Source organism: Atractosteus spatula, chromosome 20 (genome assembly GCF_055471065.1).
Source record: "Atractosteus spatula isolate fAtrSpa1 chromosome 20, fAtrSpa1.hap1, whole genome shotgun sequence".
NCBI lineage: Eukaryota > Metazoa > Chordata > Actinopteri > Semionotiformes > Lepisosteidae > Atractosteus > Atractosteus spatula.
In genome coordinates this window covers 17,274,324-17,292,444 of record NC_142725.1, presented here as the reverse complement: position 1 = coordinate 17,292,444, position 18,121 = coordinate 17,274,324, and the positions used below count along the sequence as shown (strand labels likewise).

The 18,121-nt window shown below is 52.4% G+C and overlaps 1 protein-coding gene across 2 annotated transcripts in view; it reads right to left on the bottom strand.

The window, feature by feature from the left end:
* samd11 (sterile alpha motif domain containing 11) overlaps positions 1-17,298 on the bottom strand; it is an 80,654-nt gene extending 63,356 nt beyond the window's left edge. Inside the window, exons 1-2 of one of the 2 annotated variants that reach the window (XM_088937900.1) lie at positions 16,319-17,298; positions 14,303-14,394 (exon numbers count right to left, since the gene is read on the bottom strand). In XM_088937900.1, the coding sequence (XP_088794026.1) occupies positions 14,303-14,394; positions 16,319-17,087 (861 nt within the window). In that variant the 5' untranslated portion in view covers positions 17,088-17,298. The remainder of the gene's footprint in view (positions 1-14,302; positions 14,395-16,318) is intronic. The other variant, XM_088937901.1, reaches the window with a different exon arrangement.
* Between the last annotated feature and the right edge of the window lie 823 nt (positions 17,299-18,121).

Below are 18,121 nucleotides of genomic sequence, written 5' to 3'. Positions count from 1 at the left end.
CGGACCGCGCAGCCGGCTAGCCAGCTCCCAGCTCCCAGCTCCCAGCTCCCAGCCTTGAGACTTGTTGACAGATCTTGTGGTGGGGAGACTACCCACACAGCCGCAACCCCCCCCCCCCCCACGCACGCACACCCCTTCCTTACTCTCACTGACGCATTACTGGGGGAGGCAGCTCGGCTATTTCCGGCAACACTTCCACCAGAGAGAAGGCACTCCAAAACAGAAGATTAAAAACAGAAGTGGCAGCCCACACCTGCCCGTTTCACTCACTCACACACACACACACACGCACCTCGGCGACGTGATTCAACATGTGGTCAAACCCTCCTCTGGCCATGGAAAAACGGAAAAAAAAAACAGACGCGCTTCAACTTTCCTACAGAACGGCACAGCTGTGAAGAAGTCCGCCCACCTTTTCAGCCTGGGTTGTTTTTATAAGGGAGCTCACTCACCCCCCCCCCCCAGGCGCGCGTACACACACACACACGCACGCACGCACGCACGCACGCACGCACGCACGCACGCACGCACGCCGCACACACACGCTGCTTACAAACTGCGGTCCTGTTAAAACTCCGCACACCGAACGACGGAGCGCGCACCGCCTCCCGAGGTGGAAGGCACTCGGCGCGCTAAGTAGGCCGCTGCGCGGGTTTTACAAGACGACGGGAGCGTGTGTTTTATTAGAACACTTTCCTGCCGGGTCGTCCAGCAGCAGCTTCGCGTTACAGAAGCTGTGCTGAACCCATTATGCACTCTCAGCCCTTCTAACACCGCTGCACAGGGCACCGGCACCCTCACCAAGAACAGCCACAGCAAGAACGGAGGTGGGGGGCCGGGGGGGTGCTGAGTCAAGAGAACGAGCTGACCGGCATCTTCGTGTCGGGTTACAGCGCTGCTCTCCGGGGACGAAACGCGAGGAAAGACAGATCTCGCTGACCGCCGGGACGGCCCGTTTCTGAACCTCGAGCAGAGCATTCACAACAACCAGCCCGCCGCCGCCCCTCCTTCAGGACAGAACGGAACAGGGCCCGACACTGCAGCGAAGGAAGACGACAACGCAAGAAAACGCCACCTGGGCTGTGCGTCTCTCAACACAAACGGGGGAGGGCAACTAGTCAGAGCGTTACAGGTCAGCCGCCCCAGAGCCGGGCCTGCCAGCCGTCTGTGTCCGTGTGGAGGGACGGCGGCACTCCAGGTGCTCTTATCAACCACCAGCGCCTCGGCCGCCCTGTCTCGGGGCCCGCCGAGCTCTGCGCCCCCTGCGGGGCGGGGTGGGGGCTGCACGAAGACAGCGAGGGGGGGGATGTCTGTCTGAGCTGGGAAGGGTACGGGAGGATGCCTTTCGACAGACGACCTGCGAACTGCACAGCGACTTCCCCCCCGATCCGAGTCAAAACACCAATCGAAGCACTCGCTGGTCATGGCGGGACTTCGGCGTTTCGCACAGAGGCAGGAGAGTCTAGCTCCAGCACCTCGCCCCCATGGACAGAGATTACAGGCCGCCCCCCCCAAAAACAACAAGGGAGCCAACAGTCGGACAAGGGGGCTACAGTAATATTACTTGCCTGTACTTCTTTCTTTCTGTTTGGATTTGTATTTTTATCCCTCCAGTACAGAACAGAGGGATGCAGGATGTGTTTGCCCGGGAACACTGCACATGCATTGCCTATTCATTCATTTTTTTTCTTTAGAAGGGTCTGGACTCCACTGGCTCTGTTCTTCACCCGCCTGCTCCTGCTGTATTCAGCACCCTACCTCCTCCCACCGTGCACACCTTGTGTAGCTGCATATCTTATCATATAGTTGTTAGTTGTTGTCCTTCTTTAAAGGCGCTATATAACATGAGCGCTCCGGCGCTCGGCGGCTGACTGGCGCGCAGGCGCAGCGAGCGGCAGCAGCCCGTGACATCCCTGCAGCTGCCGAGCCCGAGCCCGAGCCCTCGCACGCGCTCTCCCCGGGGGGCGAATGCCTAATGAGTCACGCGCCTGTCTGCCGTAACCTCTCCGTGTGTGAGCGCGTGGGCGGGACGGCGGGCAGACTTGGCGCGAGGGGAGGAGGGGGGGTGCCACGCTGAGCTGCTCCGCTCTGCTCTGCTCTGATCGGCGCGGCGCAATTAAAAGAATAGAAACGAGGGCGCCACTCAGGGCACGGCTGCGTGACCTGTGTGTGTGTGTGGGTTTTATCCGCAACAGCAAATAGGCCCCCGGTTCTCGGTTCCCTCTTTAAAATTGCTTTCGTTGTTTGTTTCTTTGTTTTTTTTGACGCAGACTAGGGCCCGACGCTTGAATTACGCAGAACCATATTCAAAACAACCTACATCGCCCGTTTCCCCACATGCCCACGTCCACAATAAAGCCATAAACATTTATCTGCTCTCTGCTGGGGGGGGGGGGGGGCAACATATTTCACGTGAGCGGCGCTATTACAACCCGGGCCTGCGTGCACGGAAGAGTAATTAAGGTATTTTATTATATTAAAGGGCGATATTTCACACGCCTTTCTTTAACCGCCTTCTAACGGCGCGCTAATGACCACACTAAAGCGCGCTGTAATGTGTAAAAGGGGCAGAAACTGGGGACCGCTTGTGGGGAAGGCAGCTCGTCCTCCTGCAGGTTTATGGCCCGGGAGCTGCTCAGGCAGGACAGCGCGGCGCTGTCGGGAGTGTCAACGCACTGATCCGGCTGATATACCGGCCAAGGTAAACTGGAATCTGAATGGGTGACGAAGGCAAAGCACAGGGAAAAAACGGTCATTAGGCCGCTGCAAGGGAACTTTATCCCAGTAATTGAACCCCGCGGGAGAGCTGGCGCGACACCCCCCGCCGGGCTGATACAGCTCCAGCGCGCTGGGGGGGGTCAGAGGCCGGGGGGCGGGTGACCCACAGGAGGGCCTTTCTCCGGAGAGCGACGAGACAGCAGGAGCGTGAGACAGGCACAGTAAAAAAGGAAGCAGGCGACAGGAAAAGGCTGCGCCGTGCGCCTTTCTGGTGTTTGCAAATGTCTTTTTTTTTGTATACTATTCATGCAAAAAACAAACGTCTAAAAGTCAGCGGCCTGATACTGGAAAAGCAACGTTAAGCGTTTACTGCCCACGGCGGCGTTCACAGCCCGATCAGAAGCCGGAGCGCGTTTCTCCTCTGTCACGACTCGGAGGAAACGGCGACCAGACCCACGGTGTCCGCACGTGTGCGTGTGGTCGCAGCCTGAGCGCCCTCTGTCATCGGCCAGCCCGCAGTCAGGCGCTGCCGGGGGAGGCGCCGGCCTGGACGCCGCGCAGAGCCCGATTCGCATCGGGGAGGCGGCAAGCGGGGTCTGGTCTGGGTGGGTTTTTTTTTTCCGAGGGTGAGCAAGGGGTGGAGGAAGAAGAGAAATCTGGCTGTCAAAGAAGAAGGCGCGGGGTGTACGCGTTGAGTGGAAAACGTGACAGGGTGCAGTGGGGCGCTCTGGTCGTCAGTGGCCCAAAAACGCAAGAGACGCCAGACCGCCGACACCCCCCCCCCCAGCCCCGTCCGCTCGCCTCAAACTCCCCTCGGGCGAGTTCGCAAGAAGCGCAGGCCTCTGCGTCGACCCCAAAGCCATGACGTGCCTCCACACCACGTAGGTGTGAACTACGGTCCTCTTCTGAGTATCTCGCCCCTTTGCCTATTAAGTACTTCAGTGCACTAACTGCTACCCGCACGGAGCAAACGTGTCACCTCTGTAGAGTCTCCCGCTGCAGCGCGGTTGTACACTCAGCTGCACTGCTGCCACAACACCCAGCACCTCAGTGCCTGTACGGGCCCTGCTTGTCACCAGTTAGACCAACGAAGGGGCTGACTGGACAGAGATGCTGCGCGGCATCCCGCCCGTCCGCTGCGCGATCTAGATTCTGGTGTAGTTAGCAAACCAGCTATGTTTGCAGGTGATACCAAAATAGGAGGATTAGCAAACACGGTAGAAGTAGCAAAATTTAAGGCAAACAACCTACACTCAATCAGTACTTCATCCAAAGAACTTGAAGACCTTATTTAGAATACTGTGCTCAGTTTGGGACACCAAGACAGAAGATACTACTGCTCTGGAATCAGAGCGGCCGGATACATTCCTGGGATTAAAGGAATGTCCTACTCTGACAAGCTCAAGGAAAAGCATTTCTTTAGTCTCAAACTGAGAAGGGCTTGATTAAAGTGCACCGACGACACTGGAAGACAGATGGATCTCTTCCGGATCTGTGAAACAGATGACCCAAGTAGAAACTACAAGGAAGGGCATTTAGAATTAAGAACGGGGTGTTTCTGAAGCTCATACCCTGGCTTCTTTCGAGAGACCGCTGGCCTAGCCCTTGGATCAGATAGTTACAATTAGTTACTAGCTGACAAGTGGGCTACAGGTATCGAATGGTCTCCTCTTGTTTCCAAACTTTATGTTATGTTTTTACATGGATTATATCATTTGATTACTTTCTACGGTGCAGCAAAAGTTCCTCTTTAGGGTGGTACCCTATCCATTAAGTTTACCCTGGTAAGGCAGAGTGTAGGGCAGATGTATATAGTCATACACTGCTCTGCCTTCTCGGTTTGTCATGGGCAGCAGCGGTGTGTGTCAAGGGGCCTGCTCACACTGTCCTGCCTATCAACATGGGTTTTATTTTACAGAGCCCCACCAGAAACAACTTCTGTGAACTGCTTCCCAAAGAGCTTACACAATTATTATTATTACTGTTGTTACTGTGAGGAAACCCTTGACCCGAACTGCGCTGGGTTGTGACCATCCAGCTGCATTTTAATTATTGACTGACTGTCATTAGAGTGGTGTATTCTGTCCGTTTCCTATATGTGTCAAGTTTCCTGTAAGCGAGTGCGGTTGGTGCACGCTTCCCCCACAACGAGAGGTACTGGGACGCATTGATCTCCATCACAGTGCACCAGCTGAGGGGGCCTGACATGTTCTGATTGAATAAAGGCATGGCGTCAATCCGCTGTGAATTTTCTGGGTGATCTAATTTAGCCTAATTTCATTTAATTCACAGACGCAGCAGACTGCAGGGAGAGATAAGCGAGAGGATGCTGTCGCTGCGGGCCCACGGCTGTCCCGAGGAGAGATTCCGCGGTTGCCATAGCAGCGCAGCATCAGCACCTTGGGGCTGATGGGACCTGGGGTGGCTGGGGGGGGGGGGGAGTCCAATGCACAGGGTACTCAGGCCCGGGAGCTCGGAGCAGCAGGAGTCACGGTGCCCCCCCCACAGCATTTCACAGAAAGCACATGGGGCTCCAGAGCCAACTCTGACAGGCGTCTCCGGCTGCCCTGGGCTGGGGCTGGCAGCGTGCATGCTGTGAGGCATGCTTTGCAAAGGCTGCGACTTATTAAAATGTGTCTTAAAATGCTAATGGGAAACGTGCTCGCCGCAAGCCTACAGGCGGCGAGTGTGCCCGTCAAGGACAGCGTGTCGGCTCACCAGTGGCGGAGGGTGGGAACACTGTGCCCCTTTCGCACACTGGGCACTGCTCCTCACAAAAGCAAGCGTTCAAGGAGTGTGGACACGGAGGAAGTTGTTACGATGCTGCCACGGCAGGGGTTATCTTTAAAATGGAAGACTCTATCCCAAAGAGCCGTTTAACTCATCATCTTCTTAAACACAAAAACCTCAAAGAAGAAAACAGAGCATCAATAAGCAAGATGCTCGATACTGAGGGATTCAGCTTGGTGTGGCACACATCCAGCAGGAGCCCTGCTTCCAGAAAATTAATTACAGCTAAAATGATAGGACATATAAAATTTATGGTTATAAGAAACAATGAAACTAGACAAAGGACATATCTTGCACTCTTACTACAGTTAATAAAATTTAACAAGCCAAGGCTACAGCTCAAATGATATAAAAGGCTCTACAAATCCATTTGTCCTTTTTTTATACAATTTTACACAGATGCTGTGTGTCTCAAGCACATTAATGCACAGCACTAATCCCAATCCATCCCTTTCCAATCCTTTCCAACTGCAGGACCTTGCTAGAAAAGAATTAACAGCTTAATTATTTCATTTGATAATTACTTGTTTCAAATGGTCCAATTAAGAGACAGGCTGCAGCAAAGTCCAGCAATAAGAGGGTGGATAATTGATTGATACAGGGATTTAAAAATCTGCCGTGACAGCCGAACTGCACACAACAACAGCACAGTAATTCCCGTACTCTACCTCAGCGACAACACGATTCTTTTTAAAACGCGTCGACTTGAGAGCTGCTTGGAAGTTTGTAACCAACCAAGCCGCCAGGTTCTTTTCCACCCAAAACCCAAGATGAACGAGGGAAGCCCTCTCACCTGCTGTCCCTTTCAACGACACCAGATAGCAGGGGTATTTACAACCCGGAGGAGAACATGATTTCCTCTCTCCCTCAGCCGGTTCCGCTGAAATAACATGGTGAAGGACGCGCATTTCTCCTGGGTTTCAGGGGAGAAACTGTACTGGTCAGGCAGAGAATTTTCTGGAAGAGGCAGTAGGCTTTCATTAGGGCTCCAGAAGCAGTAACAGGGGATGAACTAATCTTTAGAAAGTGCTGCAAGGGGAACGCAGGGGCAAACTGTTTCAAAACGAAAAAAAAAATCTTTAGAATGTAATGCTGAAATGCAAAAGCTATAAAAAGCTACCTGATCACTTCTGAGCAGAATCTCTAAGTGTTCTCCGTGTGCATCTCTGTAAACTGCCATCTTTTCTGCTTTCAGTGACGCATAGAGAGGATGGAACAGTTCCAGAGGAACTCTGCTCTCGGAGGAAGCTGTGTAAGACTTAATAACAGTGTGCTTTTTAAAATAAATTTCAGCGCCTCCCACTTATCTGTCTCTGTCTCTTAAACTGGAAAGCGTGATTGATTTATTCACAATTAACAACCGCATGCACTGAATGCTCCAGATGTGCAGCACAGGTGAGAGCCCGACAGCTGCTGATGGGGCTCTCTTTGTCATTTCCTGACCAGAGATGGGCAGAGCAACAGGCATTCATTACGCAGAAGTAAAATGGTTAAGTTCCGACTATTTTTTTCATGCAGGTTTTAAGTAGTCTCTAACCAAACATATACTAAATGTGAAAACGCTCCAGAGCAGCCTTTTAGAGCCAGAAGTGCCTGTTCTATTCCGAACCTGCATTTTAAAACGTTCATGAAAGGACCCAGCCAGGAGGACAGAACTCCACTTCAGCAATCAAAACCATGGAAAAGGACAGGAGCAAACACTGCCATCACCCACCTCCAGCCTGGCCTCTTGTACATCTAGCAATACTGAGCAAGGACAACGCCAGCCCAGCTGGCTTGCAATTGTACAACTCATAGTGACCTCAGGACAGCAGGCAAGTGACCCGCATTCTGTCTTTTCCCCTCAGCAGTTTAGTAAAGAAGATGCATTTTTGAATTCATAGATTTCCTCTGATTGTTAACCATCACCTTTCATGGGGAAAATAAAAACAACCAATTATTAGAGTAATTACTGCCACACTGCAGGAAGCTGATACTCGCAACACGCAAGAGAGGCGAGATGGGCCTGGAATAACGGACGGATGGATGTTTTCACTGGCCGCTGTGACTTTTCAGAAAAAGAGAAGCACGTCTGTTACAGTACGCTGAAGCTAATGGCACCTGAGCTTGTTTTCAAGCACTCTGGGAGGCTTCTGTACCCAACGAGGAGCTGTGGCTTCTACACAGGCTCTTTTGAAATGGTATAAAACGGGCCTTCAGAGCCTCAGTATCTCTCTGTGTGTCTCAGTGTACATAACAAGAGAAGCCAGCCAGCGGGTCGTCTTGCCCAAGGGCTAATTACCCTATTTGAATTATTTTAAAATGATTTGACTATGCGCAACGAGAATGCCACTCCTGAGTGTTTCAGGAGTCATTAGGCAGCTAATATTCGGTATGAGCTTTGCACTCACCACTTCCCCCACCCTGACTGAGCGTCTTATTTACACTTCGGTAATGCTCTGCCTCACAAATTTTGTAAACGGCTTCACCACATTTCTGTTTCCTAAAATGGGCTTTTATTGCATAATAAATTCATCATTGCTTTCACATGAATCCCACGTTCTGAGCCCGATTCCCTTGTAACAAGTGATTCAGCTTTTAGGCTCAGCCTACCAAAGGCACCAGACACTGTTTAAAAATATATTCAACTAGTAAGGTACACCTATAGTCTTTTTAACTTGTATTATCCTGATTTAATAAAGCATGGAGATGGCTGGATAATGATCAGTATTTTTTATACATTGTACCACTGTCATTCAGAATTTATTTACATTATCACAAGTCTATATATTATGCAGGCAGGTTATGTTGTGTGGAGGTGAAGTTTTAGAATTTGCTGAGGCTTTGCCAGAGGCAGCATGTGACACAAGAATGACACAATTACTGTGCATCTCGTGCTGCAGTACAGGCAGGGCCTCCCCCATAGTGACAGCTCATTTACTTATTTATGATTGTAATCATCGCCTGAACACCGGTGGCTCGCTGCTCCGGTGTTCAGCAAACATCAGAGCTGCGAGACGGACGCAGTTCATGAAATTCATCACATTCTCCTCCAGAAACTGCCGACACAACTCCAAATCCACAGCTAAGTCGGAGATGGGAAGCCATGCAGGTCCTGAGGGGGCAAAGCAGTCCCATACCATGGTACTCCCACCACCATGCTTGACAGCTGGAATGAGGTCTGTCTGTTAGTGGGCAGTATTAGGTTTTCACCACACAACATAATTCTCATTGCTGCCAACTAGTTACACTTTTGGATTGTCTGTCTAAAGAACATGTTTCCAGTAGTCTTGTGGGTCTTCCAGTTGCTTTGGAACCTCAGACAGGCAGCACTGGTCTTTTCTGAGACGACTGATTTCTTCCTGGCTATCCTGCCCTGAAACCCATCCCTCTCGGGTATGAAAACCCCTTAAGCCACCCAGGAAGGGACCATTTAGAGCCGCTGAAAAGCCTCTGGAAGAACGCAGAGCTCTCGGAGACAAAAAGCTCTGTAAGGTGTTGTGAAGTTCAGCACCAATCAACATGCTTCTTGTAAAGAGTTCAGTCAACCCCCTGCCTCACAATCCTTATGTCTGCATTCATACTGCATCCAAGTCTAAGTCTAAGAAAAATGCAGATTGCAAGATTAAACGCTCAAGAACCTTGGCTGCAATTCACTGGCTTCTGTCGCCACATTATGCGTTGCTATACATAGGGATAAAGTCAGAAAGACAACAAATAACACACTACAATGAAAAGAGACTGAGCCCGCAGCCCTGCATGCACAGGCACATGAAAGGCTACATACCGTATTTACACACATGTGTATGCTGTGAGTGAGTCAGTCACTGTGTGTGTGTTACAGCTGTGTCAGTCACTGTGTGTGTGTTACAGCTGTCCATCACTGTGTGTGTGTTACAGCTGTGTCAGTCACTGTGTGTGTGTTACAGCTGTGTCAGTCACTGTGTGTGTGTTACAGCTGTCAGTCACTGTGTGTGTGTGTTACAGCTGTCAGTCACTGTCTGTTACAGCTGTCCGTCACTGTGTGTGTGTTACAGCTGTGTCAGTCACTGTGTGTGTGTGTGTTACAGCTGTCAGTCACTGTGTGTGTGTTACAGCTGTCAGTCACTGTGTGTGTTACAGCTGTGTCAGTCACTGCGTGCTGCTGTAGCCCAGGGGGAGGAGAAGACACGGAGCTGAGCCAGGCTAGACATGTGTGGTAGCCTCTCCTCCTCCTCGCCGCCTCTCAGGAAACCAGCAGTGGGTTGAGAGAGAACTCACAGGGGCGCCGTCTGCAACTGCACCTCCAGAGACAGCGAGGGAGAGGGGGGAGGCCCGGGGGGTCAAGGAAGAGGGAGAGGGGGAAGGAGGCAGAGATACAGAGAGAAAGGGATGAAGGGAGACAGCGCAAGAGAAGAAAATGTAGAGAATGGGAGAAGCAAAAAAGAAAAAGGAGAGATTGTGCAACTGAAAGCGAGGGAGGAGGCAAATCGAGTGACAGGAAAAAAAGCAGAGGAACAGTCACAAAACTTCATCCGACTCCATGAACCCGTGAAGGAAAAGGCAGAAAATGCAGAAAGCAGAACACATCCTCCTCGCTTAAGCCTACACGGAACGGCAGTGAATACCAGACCACCAGCAGCCACCTCCAAGAACAATTCCGCAAAACAAACAAACAAACCCGTTACGACCACAGGCAAACGGTCAGAAGTTAAACTGCCCATAGCAAATGAAACACCAGAGTGCTGTTAATTACTGAGGTCAATATGAAAGCGATAGCTGCCGGTCACACAACAATCCAACCAAGCACAAGGCAGGAGCTGCTCCAGCACTTGCTGCACCGGATTCTGGCCACTGATTCTCGCGGCTCGACAGCAGAGCAGAAATCATCTCAGGAGCGCCCACCCTGGACTGTCCAAATAAAACAGCCAGAAAACAAGACCCGTTCACATTTCCACTTCAAACAGCGTCTTTTAAATCGTAGTCCCATGTGCAGCGCCGACGTTTCATGCGGTGTCATCAGGCTGAACGCCACACACCAGCCATCATCTCCATTTCACGTTTCTACACTGCGCAGCGCCGCCGTCAAGCTGGGCTGCTGACCTGTGCACCAGTGCCGTGCAGGTGTGGGGCTGAGAGGCTCGCTCCAGCCCGAGCAGGCTGCAGGTTGGCAAGACCCTCGGCGATGTGTTTCAGCTCTGCTCGCCCTGGCTGTTCTGGCCTTCCTCTCCTCGTGTGCGCGTTTCGGAGGATCGAGGCGGCGGCGGCGGGGTGTAGTTTGAGGAGGGACTACAGCAATGCTCACTTAAAACTCCGGTGGAAAATTGCGCTAGGGCTGAGAAAGAATTCATTTTCTCTTCAGTGAGGCGCAGGAAGGCCAAGCTCCTCCAACGGAGCACACAGAGGTCCAGTGTCTACACGCCATTCTGTCGACTTGAGAAGGCAGGCCAAGCAGACAAAGCTCTGGGAGTTGTGACGTCTTCATCACCCTGTCCCGCATGGCAGGCCTCACCTCACAGTGGTGAGAGGGACAAAACCGTTTCATTGTTTGGCTATGCAAACGGCTCTTCTTTGCATAGCCTCACTTTGCTCCAGAAAACATTCCAATGCTCGTCAAAATATCCATATAAAGAAAATGTACACTACGCACCCTTTTATCATCCAGAAAGTTACAAAGGTTCGAGAATACAAACAAGACCTTTAGGCTGTACCCACGAAGCAACTCTGGTTCAGATGTATTTATTATGTATTTATAAACCCACCCATAATTACCTGTGTGTCCGGGGCATAAGGGCAATAATCTCATTTAATTATGAAACACAAGGAACGTATAGCGAGGAGCAGTCATTAAATAATCATAAAATTTATGTTGCAATTAAACATCACTGTGCACTGGCGGTATAACTGCAAAGGGTCATCAAATACTATACTCATGGCGAGACAGAAACGGAGAAGAACTCATCATGTGCAAAGTAAGCACGAACTCAGATGTCCTCAAATTAAGACGTACAACTAACCATGAAAGCAGAACATCGATAAAAGATGTCAAGCTAAAAACAATTCCAGCATGTCAAATATTTAAAACCATTTCCAAACTGATCCAGGATATCCTTTTTTTTTGTTTTGTTGGTCTCTGCCTTTGCTATAACCCACTCATGGGAACAAAACGGTTGAATCTGTCAATGCTGTTTTAATCTGCCTCACTTTAGCATGAAATTATAACCGAACGTTAAGGCTTTTTACGGTTCTGCTACTGTGAGAAAACTAAAGCCCTGTGAATTTGCTGTGTAGGAAGTTTGTTTCATTTTTTCCACGTGAGCCCATTGTTTGTTTGTTTTTTACCACTGCCTCTATGTCAAAGCTGTTAAAAAGCCCATCTTAAGAACCAAATCACCCCAGGCCTTCACAGGCCCAAGCCCGCAGCTCTAACTGCTGCACGTGAACAGTGCTCCGGAGTGACATGCACCTCAGCGGTCACTTCCCCGTCCAGTCCCTTGTTTGAACCGTCAGAGGTCACTCCCCCTGTCCAGTCCCTTGTTTCCACCATCAGCGGTCACTCCCCCTGTCCAGTCCCTTGTTTCCACCGTCAGCGGTCACTCCCCCTGTCCAGTCCCTTGTTTCCACCATCAGCGGTCACTCCCCCTGTCCAGTCGCCTCTTTCCACCGTCAGTGGTCACTTCCCAGCGGTCCCCTTCACTGTGGGCTGCGGAACGGGCCCATCAGGGGGAATCGCGCTCATCGGCTTGGTTGGTCCCCACCTGTGAAGCGAACCCCCTGGGCTGAGCTGGGCGCCAGCGGTCACTGCGGGGGGGCCGGCCTTAACGGAACTGAGGCACGGCCCCGGCCGGGGGGGGGGGGTGCACTGTGAGGACGACAGCGCATGGCAGCCACTGCAGAGAAGCCCCGCGAGTCTGCCATTCAGACTCTACATTTCACTCCTTGAAGGGCACAGCACGCGTTCTGGGATGCTGCCGATGGGGGTGGTTGTGATAGAAATGTTTCTGTTGCTCTGTTTTAATTTAAGGTCCAGACTAGAGCTGTGGTCAATCAAAGCGAAATAGTATGGGTGTTGATTAATTAGCTGCTGCCCAAACAGCGCGACTCCCCAGCTACTGTAGGTTTCGGATCTTACCAAATCTGACAAAACTGTAGCCTCTGTGGTGTCATGTCCACCAAGACAGAATGCATGTTTTCTTTTTATTTCTTTCATGAGTGATTTCTGAAGAAAGACAGCAGGCATTATGAACCACAAATAGAAACCTTAAACCTTGAAATGTTTTTTTCTTAACGAGCATGAGTTGCAGACGATTCATTATATGGACAGGAAAACTGACTTTTAAAGAAACAACAAGACACAACAAACAGGGCAGCCCATCACCTCTGTTAGTAGCTAATGGCCCAGCCCGTTCATCACGGACACAGAAGGTCCTGCCATATCTCTGAATTACACTTTTTTCCAACTTTATCTGGTGAATAAACACACCTTTCACTCAACTTTAAAAACAGGGAACGAAAATACTGGACAGTGTCAAATAAACATTAAGATGCCATATGATGATTCTTATTGTAAAAAACTGCACATGGGCACATGTGCTATAAGGAAACAGAACTTGCGAAACTGCTATCCCGAACTTCCCTGTTACAGACCACTCTCGACAGACATCTCGCCCTGATTTCACAGCACAGCCCCGAGAACGCGGAAGCCACAGGGATACGCACAGAAATACGCCCAAGACAAGCCCCACTGCTCCCCTCAGCCCTCCAAATGCATAGTGCCTCCATGCTGAAAGCCCAAAGCCCAGATGAGATCTGCCTTTATGTTTTCAGGGCTTTAAGTTCATCTGCAAATTAGGTGTGTGCTAATGTAGCAGGGGCAGCAGTCTGGCTCAAACGCCGAACAGTCGGAGATGCAAATTCATTAACGCAATGACCACTGTGATTGCCAATACTTATTAATAACAGCATCAGAAGAATCAATAGCAAAACGCCCCAGCGGCAGCAGGTGAAACCGCACTTGCTGTGACAGCAGGAACAGTAGATCTAGCAACAGCAAAGGAGACACTTCAAGCCGAAAGCTTTTGCTTGATTTCAGAACTCTGACACAGCCAGCTCCTTCGCTGGTGTGATGATCATCAGTTAAATAGCTACCGAGCCGGTTGTGTTAAAACATCAGGAATGGAGAGGATCAGAAAGGGCCACCAAGCTGCGCAGCTCTCTTCTATGAACTGCAAGTTGCTTTACCTTAGATGTACAGGTCAAATGAAAATCTCAATTAAACGGGTTTCTTTTTTTTTTATGATCGGCTGAATCTGATCGCTCCTGACAGCTCAGACTAGCTGGTACAAACGCGCAGCACTGCAGGACCGGAGCACAGGACTGCACCTGGGAGACACTCATCAAGCCCCGACACCTAGGCCACTGCTGCCGTCGGCCAGTGCCTTTCCCGCAGGAGGACGAGCTCCGCTGCTCCAAAACCACATTCCAGCGCTCCAGACGTGTTTCCTCTACCCAGATCCCGGTCTGCTCCCCGACAGGAGGCAATGACATCAGCACAAGTCTGCTCTTCCAGACTGAGCCACACAACCCTGGCTGAACATCCTCTCAGTCTCACAGTGCTCTGCTTGCACAGCAGAGACTACACGCTACGAGCAGGACATTGTGTGTGTGTTCTCTTTCTGGAAAGATGCACAATGCAAAATACAAAACGCAAAGCTATTTGGTCAGGAAAGTGATGTTCTTTCTTCTCTGCTACTTGGGCCTGATTTGAAAGTATAAATCCATAAAGCACCACAAGGCACAAAGAGGGATTTAAACACTGTCTTAACAATAATCTTACCACTGGAGACGAAATTCGACACCCAGGGCAATCACAGATTGGAGGATGTACCTGTAAGATTCCTTTGGACATAAGAGTCTTCAGACTTTTCCCTGCGAAGAGAAGAAGAGAAGAGGACCTCAGTGCAGGCACACTCGCACTCCTAACGACCACAACAACAAAAAACCTGAAATCCGAACAGCTGACATCGGGGTTACGCTTTAATGAGGTACATTACTGCCTAATTTAGAATGAGATTAGAATCGGAAACGGAAATCAACCAGGTCTGCAGCTAAACAGAGAACTGCACATCTCGTCTACACGTTCTCCTGCGACCCGCCGGCAGCCGATCTCTTTAACTGCCACGCAAATGCCACCAGCGGGCCTGCTCGGCGCGGACGGCAGGAAAGGGGAAGACGCAGTTAGCACGCAGCAGAGACATTTGGGTTTCGCTTTTCGGGGTCTGCAGGTTGCGCGTCTAAAAACGAAAACGGAGAAAAACCAAAATCACCCCAAATTCGCTCGGGCGTGAAAGCCGCCGACTGGCCGTGAGCCTACTCGCCGCCCCTGGGTGATGGCCGGGACCCCCGGGGGTCGCTCGCTGCGCACCCGCTTCTCATCTCCACACGTCTTCGAGAAGCGAACCAGGAAGAGGCAGGCGAAGTCGGGGCGCAGCGACCAGCGCCTTTCCGGCTCGGTAACCGTTTACCACCCCCCGGCCGGCACGCAGCGCAGGCACCGCTCGAGAAACCAGACCCTGCCTGACACTTTCACCCCCCCCCCCCCCCCCTTAAAATAAAAGAAACTTAGTGCAAGTCACGCAGCTGTCTGACCCCCTCGCTTGACTTCCTGGAGTAAACCACAACTCCTGCACAATTTCTAAAATTCCCATTTTTAAAAATAAACTTCGTACGTGCAAACGGGGAATCGGTTTCAACGCCACAACCCCCCCAACACACACACACACACCCAAGAAAGTCACACAACCTTTCCGCTCTCAGAAATGCACTTTTTTGTTTGTCTTAAAACCAAAAACAAACAAAACGAAGGAAAAAAAAAAGACGTTTGCGAACAAAAATAAAAACCACGCACGCACACACATACACGAACACGAACACGAACACGAACCACGCACGTCTGCGCAGCTCCGCTCGGCGGGGGCTTGTCCGTCTCTGCCCGCGGTCTGCTCGCCTGCGGGGGGCCGGTCACGCTGTCGCCTCCCGCCCCGGCGCGGCCGCGGGCGTCACGCTCGCCGGAACGGCCGCTCGCACTCGCTCCGAGCCCAGCACGGAGACTCACGCGTGGAAACCGTGCCCCTTCCCAGCAGGCGGCCGCGGCTCCGGACCGTGTCCCCCCGTGCCGCCGCGCGTTTGAACAAGAATGAACTAACACAATGACCACCCGCAGCCGTCCTCCTTTATCACACCTCGTACTTCTCCATTTTAATTTTTTTGTTTTTTATTTCCACGGACCCCCTCGCTGTCCCAAAGTCAGCCCAAGTTTCCGAAGCACCGCGGTACCCACGCTCACGCGTTTGGAAAACCTCAAGGGGTTGGCGGAGGACCCTCTGAATTTCGGGGGGCGCGGAGCGAGCAGGGCAGGCTGTCCCTACCTGCGCCTCGCTCCCGTGGGGAGACCCCCGAAGCCCCCGTGCGCCCCCTCTCCGGGCTCCGCACGCGCCGCGCTCCCACAGGAAAGGTGCAGCCGTCTGGAGCGCTCTCTCCCGCGGCTCCCCGCCTTTCCCCGCCCGACTGGCTGGGCTGTAACCCTTTAGCTCCTCGCCGCGGCGGCGGCGGCGGCGGCGGGGGGACCAGCGACGGACAGCGCGCCCGGAGCGGATCCGCCGAGGAGAGCCCAGGAGTTGGCCGGACCCGTCGCCCGAGTGGGAGACGCGCGGCGGCTGATGCGCGCCCCCCCCCTCCCTCCCTCCCCTCCACACCACCACCTCAAACTCCACGAGCACCGCCGCCACCTCCTCCCCTCCCCGCTCCGCGCTCCTCGCAGCCCCCCGAGCCCGAGCGAGCCGCCTGCCTGTACCTTTGTGCCTGATACTGCGCTTCCAGTCCTTGGCCGTCTCCCGGCCGCTGACGAACTGGAACTCGTTGGGGGTCAGCCACTCGCCGCGGTACTTGATGGAAGGGCCCTTGCTGCCCTGGCACAGCTTGCTGATGTACAGCAGCGCCTTGTTCTCCCCGCACTCCACCTCGATGCAGGGCTCCCCGTTGTCGAAGAACGGCTGGAAGTCCGGGATGGAGGAGAACCTCTCCAGCACCAGGTCCTCGGGGTGCCCGTGGAAGGGGGGGTTCTGCAGCGCCGCCTCGTGCATCAAGTAAGCCCGGTGGTGGGCGAATATCTGGTCGTAAGGCGGCGGGTGGGGGGTCACCACGGGCATCGCGGCGCCGTTTAAAGGGGCCAGGTACTCGGGCTGGTTGAAGGCGGCCAGTGCCATCTCCTCCCCCTCCAGCCTCTCCTTCTTGATAGCGGGCATGCTAGCGAGAGCGGCGAGAGCGGCGCGCCGGCGACAAGCGACCAGGAGCTCCCCCGGCTGCGCTCCAACTTGCTGCTGGTGCGCCCTGCGGAGTTCGTCCGTCCCCGGCTCCCAGACGCGCCACTTTCGAGCTCGGCGCCGGCCTCCCGTGTCAGTGTCGGCGGCACCCTGTGACAGCAGAGCGTCTAAGTTCAGGAACAGCGCGCCATGCCGGAGTCCCCGGCGCTCTCCAGGTTCGCCTCCTCGCAGGGGGCTCACAGCTGCGCCGCGCTCCTGCCCACAACTAATCTGACTCTCGCAACACCTAATACCTGACATCGCGGCGATATCTCTGCAGCCGTAGACATTATGTTGGTCAAAATGCTTATTGATCCCGCATCGACCTAGCTCTGGGACTGGAGAGGATTTTTCGAACTGATACCCCGTTCTGTGGGGTTTTTTTCTTCTTTCTCTCTTTTTTTTTGTTGTTGTAAATGAGCGGACTCGGCCACTAGTTCTAATTCCGAGCTGTCAGTTGTCCGGTTCACCGGGCTCACTCAACTCCGGCTACTTCCACACGCGAGCCAACTTTTAATTATAAGGGCTGCTACCGGGGTAGAGCGCTTCACGGCGCCCGCCTTGTGCACCGTTTCGTACTGTCACAGAAAGCAATGAAAAAGCTTCACCAATAATTCTTACAAAAGTTATCTTTCTCCTTCCCGGAGGTGTATCACAAAATCCCCCCCCCCTCCTTCTCCCCCCCTCCCTTTTCACGTTCCTTATTTAATCTCGAGAAGATATCTGGTACTGGTGGGATGTTTGCTCGTTTTGTTTTTTTAACCCTGTATATCTCTCTAAAGTCACGCTTTAGTTCAGAGACCCAGACCAAACACGCTCCGCTCTCCGCCGCTCTCTAACTTGGCCCATTTAACCAGCGCAGGCTTGGCGGGCGCGGGAGCGGCGCAAGGGGTACCGCGACGGCCGAGCGCGCAGGGCTCCCGGACTGAGCACCCCGCTAGCGGCGTCGGGTTACCCCACCTTCTCGACACGGGGGGGGGACAAAACAGGACGAGCCGGCAGGAGACGCGTCTCGTCCCGGCTGAAGGGTTTTCAAAACTGCGAGTTTTGTTTCTTCCCCCGTTTCGACTTTATTCACCGAGATCGGAAGCGAGAAACTTAAAGGGAACGGTTCTTTATTATTATTATTATTATTATTATTATTATTAGGGCATGAACCAACCAACTTTAGTCTAAAGAAATAATAACAAAGAAAACAATCGACTTCAGTGCGTACCTGTGCATTTTCAGCACATGCAGGGGAGTCTAGAGACTCGACTCGTTTGGAGTCCCGCAGGGGAGGGTCTCCGTTTCCC